The following is an 18,475-nucleotide window of genomic DNA, read 5'->3' as shown; positions in this document are numbered from 1 at the left end:
AATAAAACTGATGTACTTAATTTTTAAACAAAATGAAAATTTAATGATTAAAAAACCTTTAAGTATGAAATTCAGAAAATATAAGGAAGGCAGATGAAAACAATTTTAGCATTTATTTAATAGTGCAGAGAAAATATAAAACAAAAAGAAAATGGACTGTATCAATGTTATTTTCCACTTGAATTAGTATTCTTGCAAATTGTTCCGATGTGCGAATGTTGAAAAGCTTCAACAAAATGTGTCTTTTTTTTAGCAATATTCAAAAAAAATTATGGTGCTATTTGCTTTTGGTTGTTCATTTGTGCTAGCTTGGAGGACTTTTGGATGTTTTACTTTTTAATTTGTTTATTTTTAGCAATGTTGCATTTTTCTAGCTATGAGTAAGTGATTTTCATTCTTCTCTGAAAACTATATGCAATCTTATTATGTGATCAGCACAAAAAAACTGAAATTGACTATGGAGAAGTGAATCACATGGATGCTATGAGGTTAGACTCAGCACGCTGTGACTGTAGAGCATGTTAGGGAAAAACAACCTATGCTCTCATTATCACAGGAACCTATGCTCATATACTGACAAACATAGAACGGCACATACAGATACCACACCTTGTGCTGGAGTTTATGTGGTCTCACCATGTCTATGTTCAGTGGGGAAAGGGGGTAGATGCTCAGCAACTTTCCCTAGAAACTACATGATTTCTTCGGCGCTGGCACATGGAAACATTGAATATATAGACAGGAGTGGGCCATTCAGCCCTTCAAGCCTGGTCCACCATTCAATATGGTCACGCTGATCATCCAACCCCAGTATCCTGTTCTGCTTTCAGCCCATAACTTTTGATCCTTTTGGCCCTGAGAACTATATCCAGCTCCTTCTTGGAAACATTCAACATTTTGACCAAACTAATTTCTATCACACAGGCACAACACTCTCCGGTTGGACAATTTTTCACTTAAGAATAGAAATAGAATCCCCACTGTGTGGAAATAGGCCATTTGGCCCAACAAGTCCACATCAACCCTCCAAAGAGCATCCCACTCCTCTACACTTCCCATGGCTAACACACCTAACCTACACATCCTTGAACACTATGGATAATTTAACATGGCCAACCCACCTAACTTGTACATCTTTAGACTGTGGGAGGAAACCAGAGTACCTAAGAGAAATGCATGCAGGCACAGGGAGAACTTGCAAACTCCACATAGACAGTCGCCTGAAGCTAGAATCGAACCCAGGCCCCGATGTTGTGAGGCAGCAGTGCTAAACACTGAGCCACCCTGCCACTCTTTAACTGTTTTCAAGACATCAATATTTGTTTCCCTGAGTTCCCTAGCTTCAATTTTTCCCGGTCACTCCTGGCCAGTATTCAAAGGCCCTGGACACCCTTGGTCACTACTCTCCCACAACTACTGTCTTGATGTCCAGACAACACTGCAGACCACAACCTTGGTAACTCCAACCAGTAGCCCCTATGGTTATTGCCAACCAGCAATGAGCATGCCCCTCTGTCTCTTTCACCCAATGCTGCCTGTGTCTGCTCAGTCACTCCTGGTCAGCATCAACTGACACCCAGTTGCTCCCAACTAATGCCACAGATGGGTCTCTGATCACTGACTCATTCCTAAATGGCCCACCCCATTTCCTTAGATTGTGAACTCTGTTTCTGGACTCCCCAGTCACCGGGAACATCCTTCCTGCATTTATCCTGTCCAATCCTGTTGGAATTTTATAGGTTTCTACGTGAGTCCCCTCATTATTTCAAGCTCCAGTGAAATTAGTTCTAACCATTCCAGTCTCCATTCAAATGTCAGTACTCCCATTCCCAGGAATCAGTCTAGTAAAGGGTTGTTGCTGTCCTTGCAATGACAGAATATCCTTCTTCAGATAAGGAAGCCAAAACTGTACATAACACTCCAGCTGTGATCTCACCAATACGCTATACAGTTGCAGCAAAACATACAAACTCCTATACTTGAATCGTCTTGCTATGAAGACCAACACACCATTTGCCTTCTTTACTGACTCCTGCATGATTACTTTCAGTGACAGGATACAAGGACATTAAGTACTGTCGCACATTCCTCCTTTCCTGATTTATGACTATTCAAAGAAAAATCTGCCTTCCTGTTTTTGCTGGCAAAGACAATGACCTCATGTTTATCCACAGCACACTTCATCTCCATGTATTTGCCCTCTCATTCAACTTGACCAAGTAGTTAATGACTCAGTTTCAAAAGCTTCCTGTAGTAACAAATTCCACAGGTTCACAACCCTCCGAAAGAAGAAATTCCTCCTTATCTCTGTCTCTACTTCAGTTGTTTTAACAGTTATTAAGCCATAATCCTTTATCCCTAAGCTCCCACTCACCCCCAACAGTGCTCCATACAAATCATTGCAAACTCCTGCCCACACCAACTCCCCCTCCATGAATCTTCACACACTCCATGTCCTAGCCACTCACCCAAGTATCCACCATCACAGACCTTGAGAGCCACATGGAGCTGTTACTCGTACAACTTGATACTGAATGAAGTGCCCCATCATATCACCTATTTAAAGCTCACTGAGTGATTAATCCTTTAGAAAATAAACAAACTTAAATTCACTCATCCACAACAAAAATAATTCATATTTTAACAGCCTCTTCAAGCTGTCAATCTAAGTGTGATTTTAGAATTGCCTGCTAAGATATATACCTTTTGGAATTCAGCCAAGCATTCATAATGACATAACAAGAGGCCTTTAGGAAATGTCAACAAACTATGAATAGATACTATTTTTTCTGTCCGTCCAGCAAAAGGATTTTTAAAAGTCTCATTGACAGTTATAGCCTTTTTAGAAACACTTTAAAAAGTGTAGGCTTTTGTTTCAGCCATCACAACCATTGTAAGTAGCTTATTAATCTTCAAGAGTATAATACCCCATCAACCTTTGGCTAACACTCTGTGGATTAAAGCAGTAGCCAAAATGGGGTCTGTTTGAGACCTAATAGTCCTGTTGAGGTGAGGTTTCTCTCCTGAGTGAATCACACGCTTCACCCTTTCTTGTGGCAGTTAAAACTGGGTTTGTTTGGAAAAGGGGTGACACTTTCACATCCAGGTCATGCCCATCATTTTTAAATGTGAACAGCAGCTGGTAAATTTAAATTCAAGTAAATGAACATAGATTTTTAAAAAAACACTGATACCAGTATTGGTGATCATGAAACCTCTTTTTATTCATTCACAGCATTTATTGCCCAGCGCTAATTGCCCAGAGGGCAGTTAAAGTGTAGAATGCATTGCTATGGGTCTGCAGTCACGTGTAGGCCAGAGCAGGGAAGGATTGCAGCTTCCTTCCCTAAAGGACGTTAATGAATGAAATGGGTTTGTCCCGACAATGGTTTTGTGGACATCATTAGACTCCTAATTCCAGATTTTATTTGAATTCAAATCCCACCATCTGCTATTGCAGGATTTGAAACCAGGTCCCTAGAACATTCCCTGGGTGTTTGGATTAACAGTCCACCGATAATACCTCTGGGCTATTGCCTCCCCCAAGCCTCCAAATTGTCAATTAAAAAACAATTTTGTTTTCTGTTGCACCTCAGCCAGGGCTTTTGTTTGGCCTGTATATGATTCCATGCCAACGTGGTTGATTCAGAAATGGTTTAACACATCCTCTAGCCAGGAGCAATAAAGGCTGGCTTTAGTAGCAATGGCCGCATCCACCTCATCAAGCCTCCTTTGACAGCGCTCGAAAACCCATAGCCTCTACCCCCTAGAAGCGTAGTGGATACATGGGAACACCACTGCCTGCAAGTTCCCTTCCAAGCACTCACCATCCTGAGTTGGAATGACAGAACCGTTCCTTCAGTGTCACTGGGTCAAAATCCTGGAATTCTCTTCCAGGCAGCACTGTGGCTGCATCTACAGCACATGGACTACGACAGTTCAAGAAGAAAGCTCACCATCTCTTCTGCCAAGGCAGTTAGAGATAGATAATAAATTCTGGCCCAGCCAATAACTTTCATATCCCATGAGTAAATAAAACAAAAACGCAACTCTCTATCCCTTGTTACCCTTAAATGTATCCATGCCATTCACCTCCATTCCCATCCTTTGGTAGTATCCCTGTCTCTGAGTCAGCAGTTCCAGGTTCATGACCCTCACCAGGTCATATTGGCAAAGGAAGGTGCATATGCAAATGTGGCTAAACAGATGGAGCATCAGCCTGTAAATTCTTCCAGTCTTTTTGATGGACAGGCAGTAAGAGGAGTAGAGTCACCTGGTCATCCATCCTGCAGCAGGCAATCACAGATGCAGCGCTTTGTCCAACACAAAGTCAGCCCATGGCCTACCTTTGAAAATGAGGACTGGGAAACAGTCATTCAAATTTCCAAAGTGGAGGCCATTCACCACTGCCTGGATAAAGATACCTATTGCATTCCAAGTGAATGATTAAACAAACTCACACATCAACAGCCACCATGGACAGAAAGTGTGTGCCTGTGCCCTGAGCTCCCAGGTGTTCTTCCCCTCCATTTATATTTGTAAGCTGATTTAATAAAACACAGCTTTAAGTATAAAAGAAGAGAAGTAACCAGAAACAGCTAAAAGGTAGCAGAGTCTAGCGGTTTAATAACATAAACATTTTACCAGAAACTAAAGAAACCAGTCATCTGGAAAAAAACACTTCATGATGTTCCACCCAAAAGTAAACAGGGAAGGTCAGGGCCCAAGCCACCAAAGCGAGAATGGAGTGAAATCAGTAAAACCAGGAAACATCACTCTGTTGCCAGTTCGGATGTGGAGGCAGCTTTGGTTTGGTAAAGTCAGAAGTCAGATGACACCACTTTATAGTCCAACAGGTTTATTTGAAATCATAAGCTTTCAGTGCAACTTCACCTGGCAAAGGAGCAGTTCTCTGAAAGCTTGTGATTTCAAATAAACCTGTTGGAACATAACCTGGTGTCATTTGACTTTTGACTCTGTCGCCAGTTAACGGTCCTTATCAACCTTCATGAAGAAATATTGTACAACAAATTGGGATACTTTCAGAAAGTTGCAACATCTTTGAGTGAATGAAGACACAATAGCATTGTTCTGTTGAGTAAGTCAATTGTAAAGTTGTAATGTTGTTGAAATTTGAGTAAGGCATAAGTGGTATTCATAAGAAAATTCCTGAAAATTGTGATTTCCCTGATGTTAAAGGTGACTCCTTACCACTCACACACATGTAACTTGAACTCAAATCAAGGCTTAAGATGCTGGCCAATCTACACCATGTCTGGGCAAAATATTTTATTCCTGAGATGCTAGTCGACCAAAGAACTGAAAAAAAAAACACACCATGAATTGTAAGAATAAGGCCTCTAATTATAGACCAGACATTTTATTTCACAGGTGGGAAGCTTCTAGAAATAATTATTGGGGATAGAATTAAAAGAAAGGTAAAGTTGCCATCATCCTACTAGACCATAGGGCTGCTCTCTCATCAGAGAAGGAGAGAGAGAGAGAGAGAGGGAGAGAGAGAGAGAGAGAGAGAGAGAGAGACGACGATGAGTGGTGGCTTAACCTGAGGGTCACCATGCCTCAGGCGAGGGGAAATGTTGAGAAGGAGAATCCTTCATGGCAACCTCAGCTGGTGTGCCATGATGTAGAGGTACAAGTGTTGGACTGGGGAAAACAAGGTCAGAAGTTACTGAAGACTTCACTTGAAGGGGCAGCGCTGTGAAAGCTTGTGATTTCAAATAAATCTGTTAGACTATAACCAGGTGTCATGTGACTTCAGCTGCTGTGGGAATTGAACCCATGCCATGCTGCTCATGGCACACTGCATTGCAGGACAGTAATCCAGTCAACAGAAATAATCAGCACCCTGAATCAAATTAGTAGTCATACGAAAATAGATAGGTTTATTAGGAAGAATCAGCACAATTTCAAAAAGGGAAATCACGTGTAACTAACTTTCTGGATTTTTGTTTGAAGAAGTAGCAGTTTTGATGGGTGAAGTGATGGGGTGAAGTGATGGGGTGAAGTGGGGGGTGAAGTGATGGGCTGAAGTGGGGGGTGAAGTGATGGGGTGAAGTGATGGGGTGAAGTGATAGGTGAAGCGATGGGGTGAAGTGGTGGGTGAAGTGGTGGGTGAAGTGATGGGGTGAAGTGGGGGGTGAAGTGATGGGGTGAAGTGGTGGGTGAAGTGATGGGGGTGAAGTGATAGGTGAAGCGATGGGGTGAAACGATGGGGTGAAGCGATGGGGTGAACTGATGGGTGAAGTGATGGGTGAAGTGAAGTGATGGGGTGTAGTGACGGGTGAGGTGATAAGGTGATGCATTTTGGTAGGAAGAACATAGATGGATGTTATAAAATAAAAAGATCCAGGAGCAAAGGGATTGGGTACATTTGTGCACAGACGATGGGGGAGGTGCTGGCCTATTGGTATTATCGCTGGACTGTAAATCCAGAAACCCAGATAATGTTCTGGGGATCTGGGGTCGAATCCTGCCATGGCAAATGGTGGAAATTGAATTCAATAAAAATGTCTGGAATTAAGAGTCTAATGATGACCATAAATCCATTGTTGATTGCCAGACAAAACCATCTGGTTCACTACCGCTCTTTAGGGAAGGAAACTGCCATCCTTACCTGGTCTGGTCTATATGTGGCTCCAGACCCACAGCAATGTGGTTGATTCTTAACTTCCCTCTAGGCAATTAGGGATGGTCAATAAATACTGCTTAGCCAGCGACACCCCTCATCCCATGAATGAATAAAGTAGGTCATTGAATATGGCAAGAGAAGTGAAAGAAGCATTTGATAAAGCTTATAGCTTTATTAATAAAGTCATAGCCTAAAACAACAAGTCAGTGATGCCAAACTTGAATAAGTCATTCATCTAATCTCAATTAGAGTACTGCCCATAGTCAGGGCGCTACACTGTAAGGAGGGATGTGAGCACATTGGAGAGAGTGCTGAAGAGATTTGCGAGAATGGCTCCAGGAATAAAAAAAAGCACATATTATCAGGATAGATTGGAGAGGTTGATCTGATCTCCCTGGAGAGAAAGTGGCAAAGGCAAGATCTGATGGAAGTTTTCAATTTCATGAGGGAGCAAATAGAGTGGGTAGGGAGAATCTGTTCCCTCGTATTGAGGATTAAGAAGGTGAAGGCACAGACTTAAAGAGATTTGTAAAAAAAGCAACTGTGATGTGAGAATATGAACGTTTTCACACAACAGCGTGGCTGGGGTCGGAATGAGCTGTCTGGATGTGTAATGGAGGCAGGTTCAGTTCAAGAGGTTCCTGGATGATTATTTAAATAACTGCAATGTGCAAGGTCATGGGAAAAGTCACAGATGCTCAACTTAAGAGCTGCTACACACAACGACGGACAAATATTCGGCGCTATTTAAATTTAATCCGCGCAAGTTTTTGGACCTGATGCGGCCTTTGACATTTGACGGATTCACGTTTTCAGTTGAGTGCGGGAAGATGTTCAGGTGTCCCACTACAATGTAGTCGCTGTTTCAGCACCACGGACAGCTCAGAACGCCTACCGCGATAGTTACGCAGTCAGTAAGCTACACATTAGTTCATCAACCTCAGCGCGAGTGGGAGCTGACCCCTGACACTCTACGTCGAGCTGGGTCCATCTCATCTTGTCCTGATTTCTGTCCGGCACCCCTCGAAAACCCCGTCCCAACTGAAGCCATCCCCGATGCGACTCATCCTTTCGAGAAATCGATAAATCGAGAAATCTGTTGGATTTTACAGCTCGTGCAACACACACACACACACAGAACACACACACACAACGATACACACACAGACACATATACAACGACACACACACAGATACGCACACATACATACTGATACACGCACAAAGATACACACATAGAGATACACACAGACACACATGGAGATACACACTGACACATACATGCACACACACACAGATACACACAAGCACAGTCACACACACAGGTACACACAGTGACACATACAGACACACACACCAGGACAGAAACACACATACACAAACACATACACGCACACACACACTCACTCACAGAGACACACAAACACACACACACATACACACACACCCACACACATACACACACACACACACACACACACACACACATCATGGGAGCTTTCAGCACTCCATGTAATACCCGATCAGTTTAAATTATTGATCAGGTCATTATCTGATATCTGAACATTCTGACTGGTGGAGCTGAATGATGCAGTGTGGGTGTTTTATTTCTGCCGCAGCTCTCTGTACAGGGTGCCTTGTTTGTTAGTTTGGAACATGAAAACCAGCAGCGGAACTATTGGAACTGGGGTTACTGTAACAACAGCTTAAATTCCACACACACACGCACAGACCCACCTCTTTCCCAGGCATGACCCAGATAAGAATATTTCCAAACGCACCACAGGAGTGGAGCTTCTCACAGTTCCTTAACCATACCTGATACTATTCTGTGCCCTATACACTGATGCACTTTAGAGCTGTCTTTTGCAAAACCAAAATGACCAGCACTATAAACTCAAAAGCACAGTTAGCTCTCCACACTGGAAGCTTGGCGTTGAGGATCCACTAGCTAATAGCTGATAAATGAATAGGGAATGAATGTCAGCCCAAAGAAGCTGGGGATGTGGGGGGTGGGGGTTTGATTTAACATCAGTAAGGATCAGGGAAAATCCCAACTCCCACGACCGTAATGAAGTCGTTGGGGTTATTTCCTAAACTGAGTGAAGCCGGGAGATGGTAGACAGGACATTTCAATGAAAACACTCAGCAACCTCAAGCCTTGCAGAGGAAGGTCATGTGAAACTTTCTCCTGTCAATGACGAGCTCTGTGCGGGACAAAAAAAAGCCCAGCCAGGAACTGACGGCAGAAATTACAGCACTCTGGCAACATTTTTGTTTGCTTCTCTACCAAAGTGCATTTCAGGGGATCCTCTGTCATCCTTTGTTTTTTGCCTGCGATTAAGAGAGAGAGGAAAAACCATAAACCAACGATTTATCCCAATTTTATATGATAATCACTGGGCGAGGCGGAATGCGGGATATCTCCAAATATAAAACAAATGGAGAATGTGCAAAAGTACAGTTTAGAACGGCTCTATTTGATCACATTCACCATGTTTTTTTTTGCATGTACGTCGTATTGACAGAAACACACAATTCCTTCAATAGCACAATTCCTACCTTCCTGACAGCGATGAAGCCTGAGTCTGCAGCAACCCGTTGGGCGACCCCATCGCCGCCGTCTAACTGCACCAAGAAGTGGTTGGTGTACAGCTTCTGAGGAGCCGCTGTTGTTGCATAGAGAACTGCATTGATCATCAGAAGGAGCAAGTCCCTTATAAATCCTCGCTTCATCTCTCTATATCTCTTGCGCTGGAGCAGTAACTGTTAGCCAAGAGAGACAGGAGGGAGAGAGAGAAATGGGGAGGTAAGGGAATGGGATAAACACGAACGATGACTGATTGCTACCGCACGCACTTCGCTGGAGTGCTTCAAGCCGAGGAGCAGGCGGAGGACGGAGCTATGCAGTTCAAAGGGGGACCGCCTCGCGGTCCTCTCTCTCTCTCTCTCTCTCTGTGGGTTACGAACGATGCTACATGTTCCGCCGCCGATCCTATAATTCATGGAGAAAATCCCAGCTCCCTCACTGGATCATGTGGCAGGCACGTCAAAGCCATGAAACATTCAGAATTACGTTCCAGCAGGGAGGGGGTGAACCTGACAGGAGCGATGTCAGGAATACGGTTTCTAAAGAAAATACAAACACGATTTGCACCACAGTGAGACAGAAGTGGATATGGGCTCCTCAGGGTAGATCGTGGTCATTTCACTGTCCCGGTAATCTCATGGGGTTTCGACTCACACATTCCGGCGGAATTCGATTCTGCGGCAGAGGAAAATATCCCCCAAATAGGCGGCATAAAGATACCGACCAATAACAGATTAATCCAAACTTCTTTGTTTAGAAATAGGTGAGAGTGTGCAACTTAACTGGCACAAGGAGTGAAGTGCAAAGTGACCAGATAAATTTGATTTGATTTATTGCTGTCACGTGAGCCCAAGTACAGTGAAAAGTTTTGTTTTGTGAGCAATACAGGTAGATCAGAACAAACAAAGTCATACAGATCACGGGTGCTTGGGCAGAGCCAGGCATATAAGGTTACACTGCACAAAAGCCAGATCAACATTAGATTTGTAATTACAGAGGTCCATTCGCCAATCTGATAACAGAGGGGAAGAAGCTGTTCTCGAACCTGCTGGTGTCTCTGTTCAAGCTTCTGTGTCTTCTGCCTGATGGAAGAGGTTGGAAGAAAGTATAACCAGAGTGGAAGGGGTCTTTGATGATGTTGGCTGTGTTTCCACAGCAACAAGAGGTATAGATGGCACGCATAGATGGAAAGCTGACTTCCATTATGGTCTGGGCTATGCACACACTTGCTGTAGTCTTTTACAGTCCTGGGCAGAGCAGTTGCCATATTGAGCTGTGAGGCACCCAGACAGAATGCCTTCTATAGCGCTTCTGTAAAAGTTGGTAATGGTCCTTATGGACATGTCAGACAGGAATTTAGCCTCAGCAGGACTATTGTCCCTACACCAGGGTATCTTCAGTTACCACAATAGGCTGGTGAAGTTGGGATGGTTTTCCGTTGAGAAAAGAAGGGCAAGAAGAGATTTACATCCTTAAAGTTACAGACTGGTGACAGACAGAGGACACTTGATCCTTGAATTCGCTCTGCCATTCGATTGGGTCAGAGCTGACTTGATTATTTCATGTCCATGTCTACCCAGTATCAGTAGGAAGGATATATTGTCCTTGGAGGGAGTACAACATATGCTTACGAGGATGATACTGAGACTTCAGGGGTTATGAGGAGAGATTAGACAAACATTGCCTGTTCTGTCTAAAATTTAGAAGGTTAAGGGTGATCTAATTGAAGTCTTCAAAATATTAACAGGAAAAGACAGGGTGGATAAAGATAAACTGTTTCTACTGGTTGGGGATTCTAGAGTGGTGGGGGTGGGGGTGGGGGTGCACAATCGGAGCATTAGGGCCAGATCATTCAGCAGAGATGTTAGGAATCACTTTAGCATACAAAGGGTGGTACAGATTTGGAACTGTCTTCCACAAAAGGCAGTGGGTGCTGGATTGGTCATTAATTTTATATCTGGGATAGATACATTCTTGTGAAGCAAAGGTATAAAGGGTTATGGAGTTAGTTCACAGTTCAGCCATGTTCTCATTGAGTAGTGGAACAGGCTCAAGGGGCTAAATGGCCTGCTCTTGTTCCTATTTTATTCCCATATTTATGAAGAATCTACCTAATTTTGCCTTAAAAATATTCTTACTGCTTCCATCAGCTTTTCAGGAGAGTATTCCAAACACTTCCAAGCCTTCATCAGAGAGAAAAAAAATTGTCATCTCTTTTTCAAGTGGGTGCCTCATGGTTTTAAACAATGACCTCCTAGTTCTAGATTCACCCACGAGAGGAACCATTCTTTCCACATCCACCCTGTCAAGATACTTCAGAATCTTAAATGTTTCAATCAAGTGGTCTATTACTCTTCAAAACTGCAGTAGCTACAAGCCTAGCCAGTACAATCTTCCCTTCTTAGACAACCTATCATTCTAGATATTGGTCTAGTAAACCACAAATAAAGAAACTAATACTGTACATAGCATACCTGATGTCATCTCACCAATGCCCTATACAACCTCCCTAGTTTTAATATTCAATCTCTCGCCAACAATAAACAATATCATTCAATCAGCTTTTCTAATTATTTGCTGTTCATTCGTACTAACTTTCTGAGATTCATTTAAAAGGCATTGGGTCAGGTATATGAATAGGAAAGGCTTAGAAGGATATGGGCCAAATGCAGGCAAATGGAACTAGTTAAATTTGGGAAACCTGGTTGACATGGACAAGTTGGATCAAAGGGTCTGTTTCCACGCTGTATGACTGATTCTATGACACTCAGAACTTTCTGCATCTCAACACTTAACAATCTCACCATTTAGATAATATGCTTCTGTTTTTTTCTTGTTCCTGCTGAAAAATAAGGCAAATTCATATTTTCCCACATTATGCTCCATTTTCCAGATCTATTCCCACTCACTTAACCTCTTCATCTTCTTTTGTAGCTTGCTAAAGTCCACTCTGAAACTTAATTTCCTATCTATCTTTGTGTAATCAGTCCATTTAGCAACAAAACCTTTGGTATCTTTATCCAAGTCATCTATATTAATGTAAAAAGAGTACTCAGCACTGATCCCTGTGGCAAGCCACTTGTTACAGCTTGCCAACCGGAAAATGACCCTGTTGTGCCAAATCTCTCTTTCCTGCCTACTAGCTAATCTTCCATCCATGCCAATTTATTACTCCCTTCAGAATGAGCTCTTATCTTGCACAATATCCTTTGATGCCTTTAGAAATCTAAGTGCAACACATCATACAATCCAGGAGCATGGAAACAGGCCCCCAGCCCAACTAGTCCACACTGAACCTTAAAGCATCCCACTCAGACCCACACCGCTATAACCCATCTAATCTACACCTACCTAATCCCTGAATACTATGGGAAATTTAGCATGGCCAATCCCACCTAACCTGCACATCTTTGGACTGTGCGAGGAAACCGGAGCACCTGGAGGAAACCTATACAGACATGGGGAGAATGTGCAAACTGCACACGGACAGTTGCCCTGGGGTGGAATTCGAACCCAGGTCACCAGTGCTGTGAGGCAGCAGTGCTAACCACTAAGCCACCGTGCTGCTGGCTTCCTTTATCCATAGCATGTGCCACTCTCTGAAAGAACTCCAATAAGATGTGTAAGAGATCATGTAGTTTCTTTTTTGAGGCTTTAAACTGGAATTGAAGTTGTACTGCTATAAAGCTGAAATACGAAGAGAGTTTTGCAACTTGGAGACATCAAGTTCTCCTCATTTTTAACTGTGACAGACAATATTGCTTTTTAGCACAGTGAGAGAGCTCATTTAAGACCAAGTGGAACCGAGAGTCTTAGAATTCTGGAAATTCAGCCTGACAACAGCTGTCATTGTACTCAGGGAGGATATTCGTGGGAATAAGTCCAGGGACGTTATTTGGCTGGAACTGATAAATAAGAAAGGGATGATCACTTTATTGGGATTGTCCTGTAGACCTCTAGATAGTCAGTGGGAAATTGAGACACAGCTGTCTATAAGAATAATAGGGTGGATATCGTAGGGGATTTTTAACTTTCCAAATGTAGCCTGGGACTGCCATAATGTTAAGGGCTTGATTGGACAGGAATTTGTTGAGAGCCTACAAGAAAATTTTCTTCTGCAGTATGTGGAAGTATCTAGCAGAGAAGGTGCAAAACTTGACGTCCTCTTGGGAAATAAGCCAAGAAAGGTGATTGAGGCGTCAGTGAGGGAGCACTTTGGGGCCAGTGACCATAATTCTGTTAGATTCAAAACAGTGATGGAAAAAGATAGACTGGATCTAAATTGGAGGGAAGGCCAATTTTGATGACATTAGACAAGAACGTTCAGAATTTGATTGGTGGCGGGGGGGAGGGAGGGGGTTGAAGGTTCACACGTAAAGATATGGCCGGTAAATGGGAAGCCTTCAAAAATGAGATAACAAGAGTCCAGAGGTAGTATGTAGGGCAAGGCCGGTAGGTGCAGGAAATGCTGGATGACTAGAGAAATTGAGGTTTTGGTTAATTGAGAAGGAAGAACATGTCAGGTATAGACAGGAGGAATCGAGTGGATCCCTAAAAGAGTATAACGGCAATAAGAATTTAATTAAGAGGGAAGCCAGGTGGAAAGGGGACATGAGATAGTTTGGCAAATAAGGTTAAAGAGAATTCAAAGGGATTCTACAAATACATTGAGTACAAAAGGGCAACTAGGGAGACAATAGAGCCACTTAAAGATCAGCAAGGCCACCTATGTGTGGAACCACAGGAGATGGGGAAGATACTAAATGTGTATTTTGCATCAGTGTTTCAGTGGAGAAAGATATGGAAGAAGGAGAATGTGGTGAAATAAATAGCAACAACCTGAAAAATGTCCATATTACAGAGGAGGTGGTGCTGGATGGCTTAAAAAGCATAAACGTGGATAAACCCCCGAATCTGATCAGGTGTATCCTAGTACTCTGTGGGAAGCTAGGGAAGTGTTTGCTGAGCCCCTTGTTGAGATATTCGTATTATTGATAGCCACAAGTGAGCTGCCGGGGTTGGCTAATGTGGTGCCACTATTTAAGAAAGGTGGTAAGGAAAAGCCAGGCAGCTACAGACCTGTGTGCCTGACATCAGTGGTGGGTCAGTTGTTGGACCGAATCCTGAAGGACAGGGTTTACACGTATTTGGAAAGGTAAGGACCGATTAGGATTAGACAATATGGCTTTGTGCGTAGTAAATCTTGTCTCATCAAGTTGGTTGAGTTTTTTGAAGAAGTAATGAAGAGGATTGATGAGGGCAAAGTGGTGTATGTGAGCTATACGGGCTTCAGAAAGGTGCTTGACAAGGTTCCTCATGACAGATTGGTTAGCAAGGATAGATTACATTGAATACAGGGAGAACTAGCGATTTGGATACAGAACTGGCTCGAAGGTAGAAGACAGAGGATGGTAGTGTAGAGTTTCAAAACAAATTAGAGGCTCATGACCAGCAAGTGTACCACAAGAATCCATGCTGGGTCCACTGCTTTTCATCATTTGTATAAATGATTTGAATATGAACATAGGAGGCATGGTTAGTCAGTTTGCAGATGACACCAAAATTTGAGGTGTGGTAGACAGTGAGGCAGGTTACCTCAGAGTACAACAGAATCTTGATCAGATCGACCGATGGGCCGAGGAGTGGTAGATGGAGTTTAATACAGATGTGTGAGATGCTGCATTTTGGAAAGGCAAATCAGGACGGGACTTATACATTTAATGGCAAGGACCTGGAAGAGTTGCTTGAAAGTGGAGTCCCAGGTAGATAGGATAGTGAAGAAGGCATTTTGTATGCTTGCCTTTGTTGGTCAGTGGACATTCGTTTGGCCACTTCTGGGATACTGTATGCAATTCTGGCCTCCCTACATTGGAATGATGTTGTGAAATTTGAAAGGGTTCAGAAGAGATTTACAAGGATGTTGCCAAGGTTGGAGGGTTTGAGCGATAGGGAGAGGCTGAATAGGCTGGGACTATTTTCGCTGGAGCATTGGAGGCTGAGGGGTGAACTTATAGAGGTTTATAAAATTGTGAGGGGCACAGATGGGTTAAATAGACAGGGTCATTTCCCCTGGGGTGAGGGAATCCAAAACTAGAGAGGCAAAGGTTTAAGATGAGAGGGGAAAGATTTAAAAGGGATCTAAGGGGCAACTTTTTCACACAGAAGATGGTGTGTGTGTGGAATAAGCTGCCTGAGGAAGTGGTGGAGTTGGGTACAATTACAAGATTTAAAAGACATCTGGATGGGTATATGAATAGGAAGGGTTTAGAGTGATATAGGCCAAATGCTAGCAAATGGGACTAGGTTAATTTAGGATTTCTGGTTGGTCCGGACTAGTTGGGCTGAAGGGTTTGTTTCTGTGCTGTATATCTCTATGATTGATTGAACTGCAATTTGTTACAAAGTTGCATATAAAAGGGTAACAGAAACATCAGGGCTTGTGATCTGAAAGAGTGGTCTATAAAATCACTAGGAGCATAGGTAAGTTTGATAGTGAACAGCTTTCCTCATGGTAGGGACATCTGGACAACGAGGACACCTAAGTCAGGCTCCTGCTGATAGACCGCAGCTACACCTTCAACACCGTTATCCCCTCCAGGCTGATCTCAAAGCTCTGAGATCTAGGTCTCAGTTTCACCCTCTGCAAATGGATCCTTAGCTTTCTGACCCACAGACCACATGAAGTGAAGATAAACAAATGTACCTCCTCCATAATAACACTCAACACAAGATCCCCACAAAGATGCATTCTCAGCCACCTCCTATACCCCCTCTACACTCAGGACTGCCAAATTCCAAATGAATGCTATCTACATGCTTGCAGACAAGACCACCATGATGTCTAACAACGTTGAGTCAGAATATAGAAAGGAGATACAGTGCCTGGTGTCATGGTGCAATGCTAACAACTTCTCTCTCAATGCTGGCAAAACAAACTGATAATTGACTTCAGGAAGAAAAGAGGAGAACATGCCCCCATATGTATCAACAGCAAGGAGGTTGAGAGGGTCGACAGCATCGAGTTCCTCATTGTGACGATAGCCAACAACCCATCCTGGACATCCCCCATGTCAATGTGTCGGTCAGTAAGGCATAACAATGCATCTTTTTCAGGCAGCTCACAAAATTTGACATGTCCATAAGGTCCCTCACCAACTTCTATAGATGCATTATTGAAAGCATATGCCCAGGTGCCTAATGGCCTGGTATGGCAACTGCTCTGCCCAGGATTGTAGGACCATTACGGAAGCCAACCTCCCATCTGTGGACGCTATTTACACATCTCTTTCCATAGAAAGGCTGCCAACATCATCAAAGACCCTTTTCACCCCTGTAATGCTCTCCTACATCCTCTTCGGTCAGTCAAGAGAAACAGAAACTTGAACACATGCACCAAAAGTTTGAGAACCATTTCTTCCCTGCTATTATTAGATGGATGAATGGGCTCTCTAACTTCAATTAATGCTGAACTTCTCAATGTTGATCTTGCCTTGCATTCGTCCTATGCAGTATATTGTGTATGCCTCACTCTGTTCAAGCCCCCTGATCTGTATATTCTTACTTACTGCACAGCCTGCAAACAAATCTTTTTCACTGTACTTAGGTACATGTGGCAATAAACCAAATCAAATCAAATCAAACCAGTGGGTCCAAGAGTAGGAGGCATACGTTTAAGGTGAAAGGGTAGAGATACAAAAGGGTCCAAAGAGGCAATTTTTTCACTCAGAGGGTGGTGACTGCCTGGTACCAGCTGCCAGAAGTTAATGGTGGGAGCGAATACAATTTCATCATTTAAGAAACATTTAGACAGGCACGTGGTTGGGATAGGTCTGGCCGGATATGGATCACATGCAGGCAAATGCATGTTTACAAATTCACAAGTTTAATTGTGAAAACTGGCAGTTATGAGTAAGTTGGGCCAAAGGGCCTGTTTCCATGCTGTAGACCTCTATGACTCTCTACGACATCCATCCATCTCTCTCCCACTGTTTGGGGCATACAATAGAAAAGCCAATAAAGCTTTATCTACGGACAATATCTGTGTCAAACTATTTGTCTTCTGTTTTCCTTAATTGTAAATGAGTATGTGTGTATTTGAAGGTGTATAGTTTAAGCTGCACAGTGTACAAAAGATAGCCTTTCTTTATCTTTGCCATTTTTGTTTTCCGTTAGTGATAAAATCTGGCACAAATTGCTTTCATCTTGAGTAGCCATTAGTCTGGCAAATTGGGCATCTTGGTGATTAAATTAGGGTTTATGCATTTTGTGATGGCACGTGTAACAGTCAAGCATAAACATCTTCCCAGTTAAGCCATGACAAATGGTTAAATTTGATTTTGCTTTCTCAAAACCCTGTTGGCTCTGTCTGATTGCCTTGAAGTTATTTGAATGGCTACACTACCTTTAGTAATAGGTTCAAATTGATCCATTAAGTGTCCATACAGAACAATGTATAATTTTGTGCTCCGTATTATTGGACCAAACAACTACATTGTAAAACATTGTTTGCTTTGCTTCACATTGTGGTTTGCATTTTGGGATCTGACAAGGCTATGAGTACTCAATATTACTAAACCCTGTGATCTAACATGCACAGCTAGACACAGATATCAGAAGGTTGCTGTCTGAGTTGTCGACAGCTCTTCCACCAGCTTTCCCATAACATTAAATTACTGAGACATTGGGCATTTAAACACGTAAAGAGGAATTTATTTAAAGGAATTCACCCATGACTATCCCCTGAACATGCCAGAAAACATTTAGCCTGGTGCTTTTATTAGCAAATGAATTATAAAATCATGATCAGTCTTAATTATTGCCAAACGGCTTCTCTGGTATTGACAATTAACTTTGACAATTCAGGAGTTTCATTGCATCACATTTTAAATATTGTGGGAAATTTTAAGAGACTAAATTTTACAAAAATAGTCCTTTCTTTTGTAATTTTTCATTGCAATCTCATCATATTTACCTCTATCTGGCTTCCTGCACAGAATTTTATTTTGAATTAAACCTTCTAACTTAAACTCCTGCATGTTTTAGTGAAAAATTATCAATCTGATTGGTTAACGAGATGCACTTCTGCTTACATTGTTGCATGCAGACAGATCCTATATACAGGAACCTATACTGTTTTTAACTCCCAGTGACTGTATGTTTCAATGTAGAAAACCATAGAAAGCCTGTGGGCAAGTCTAACCACTATCAGCAGAGCACTGTTGTGTAAAACTGGGCTC

At 42.6% G+C, this 18,475-nt stretch overlaps 1 protein-coding gene across 1 annotated transcript in view; it reads right to left on the bottom strand.

The window, feature by feature from the left end:
• The window catches only part of pcsk2 (proprotein convertase subtilisin/kexin type 2), a 77,071-nt gene extending 67,202 nt beyond the window's left edge, over nt 1–9,869 (bottom strand). The window contains exon 1 of the mRNA XM_048536895.2: nt 9,212–9,869. Coding sequence (XP_048392852.1) covers nt 9,212–9,385 — 174 coding nt within the window. The 5' untranslated portion in view covers nt 9,386–9,869. The remainder of the gene's footprint in view (nt 1–9,211) is intronic.
• Nucleotides 9,870–18,475: the final 8,606 nt, after the last annotated feature.

This window comes from Stegostoma tigrinum, chromosome 9 (genome assembly GCF_030684315.1).
Source record: "Stegostoma tigrinum isolate sSteTig4 chromosome 9, sSteTig4.hap1, whole genome shotgun sequence".
Taxonomy (NCBI): Eukaryota; Metazoa; Chordata; class Chondrichthyes; order Orectolobiformes; family Stegostomatidae; genus Stegostoma; species Stegostoma tigrinum.
Note: the sequence above shows the minus strand (reverse complement) of the source record. Positions and strands in the feature narration are given on the sequence as shown.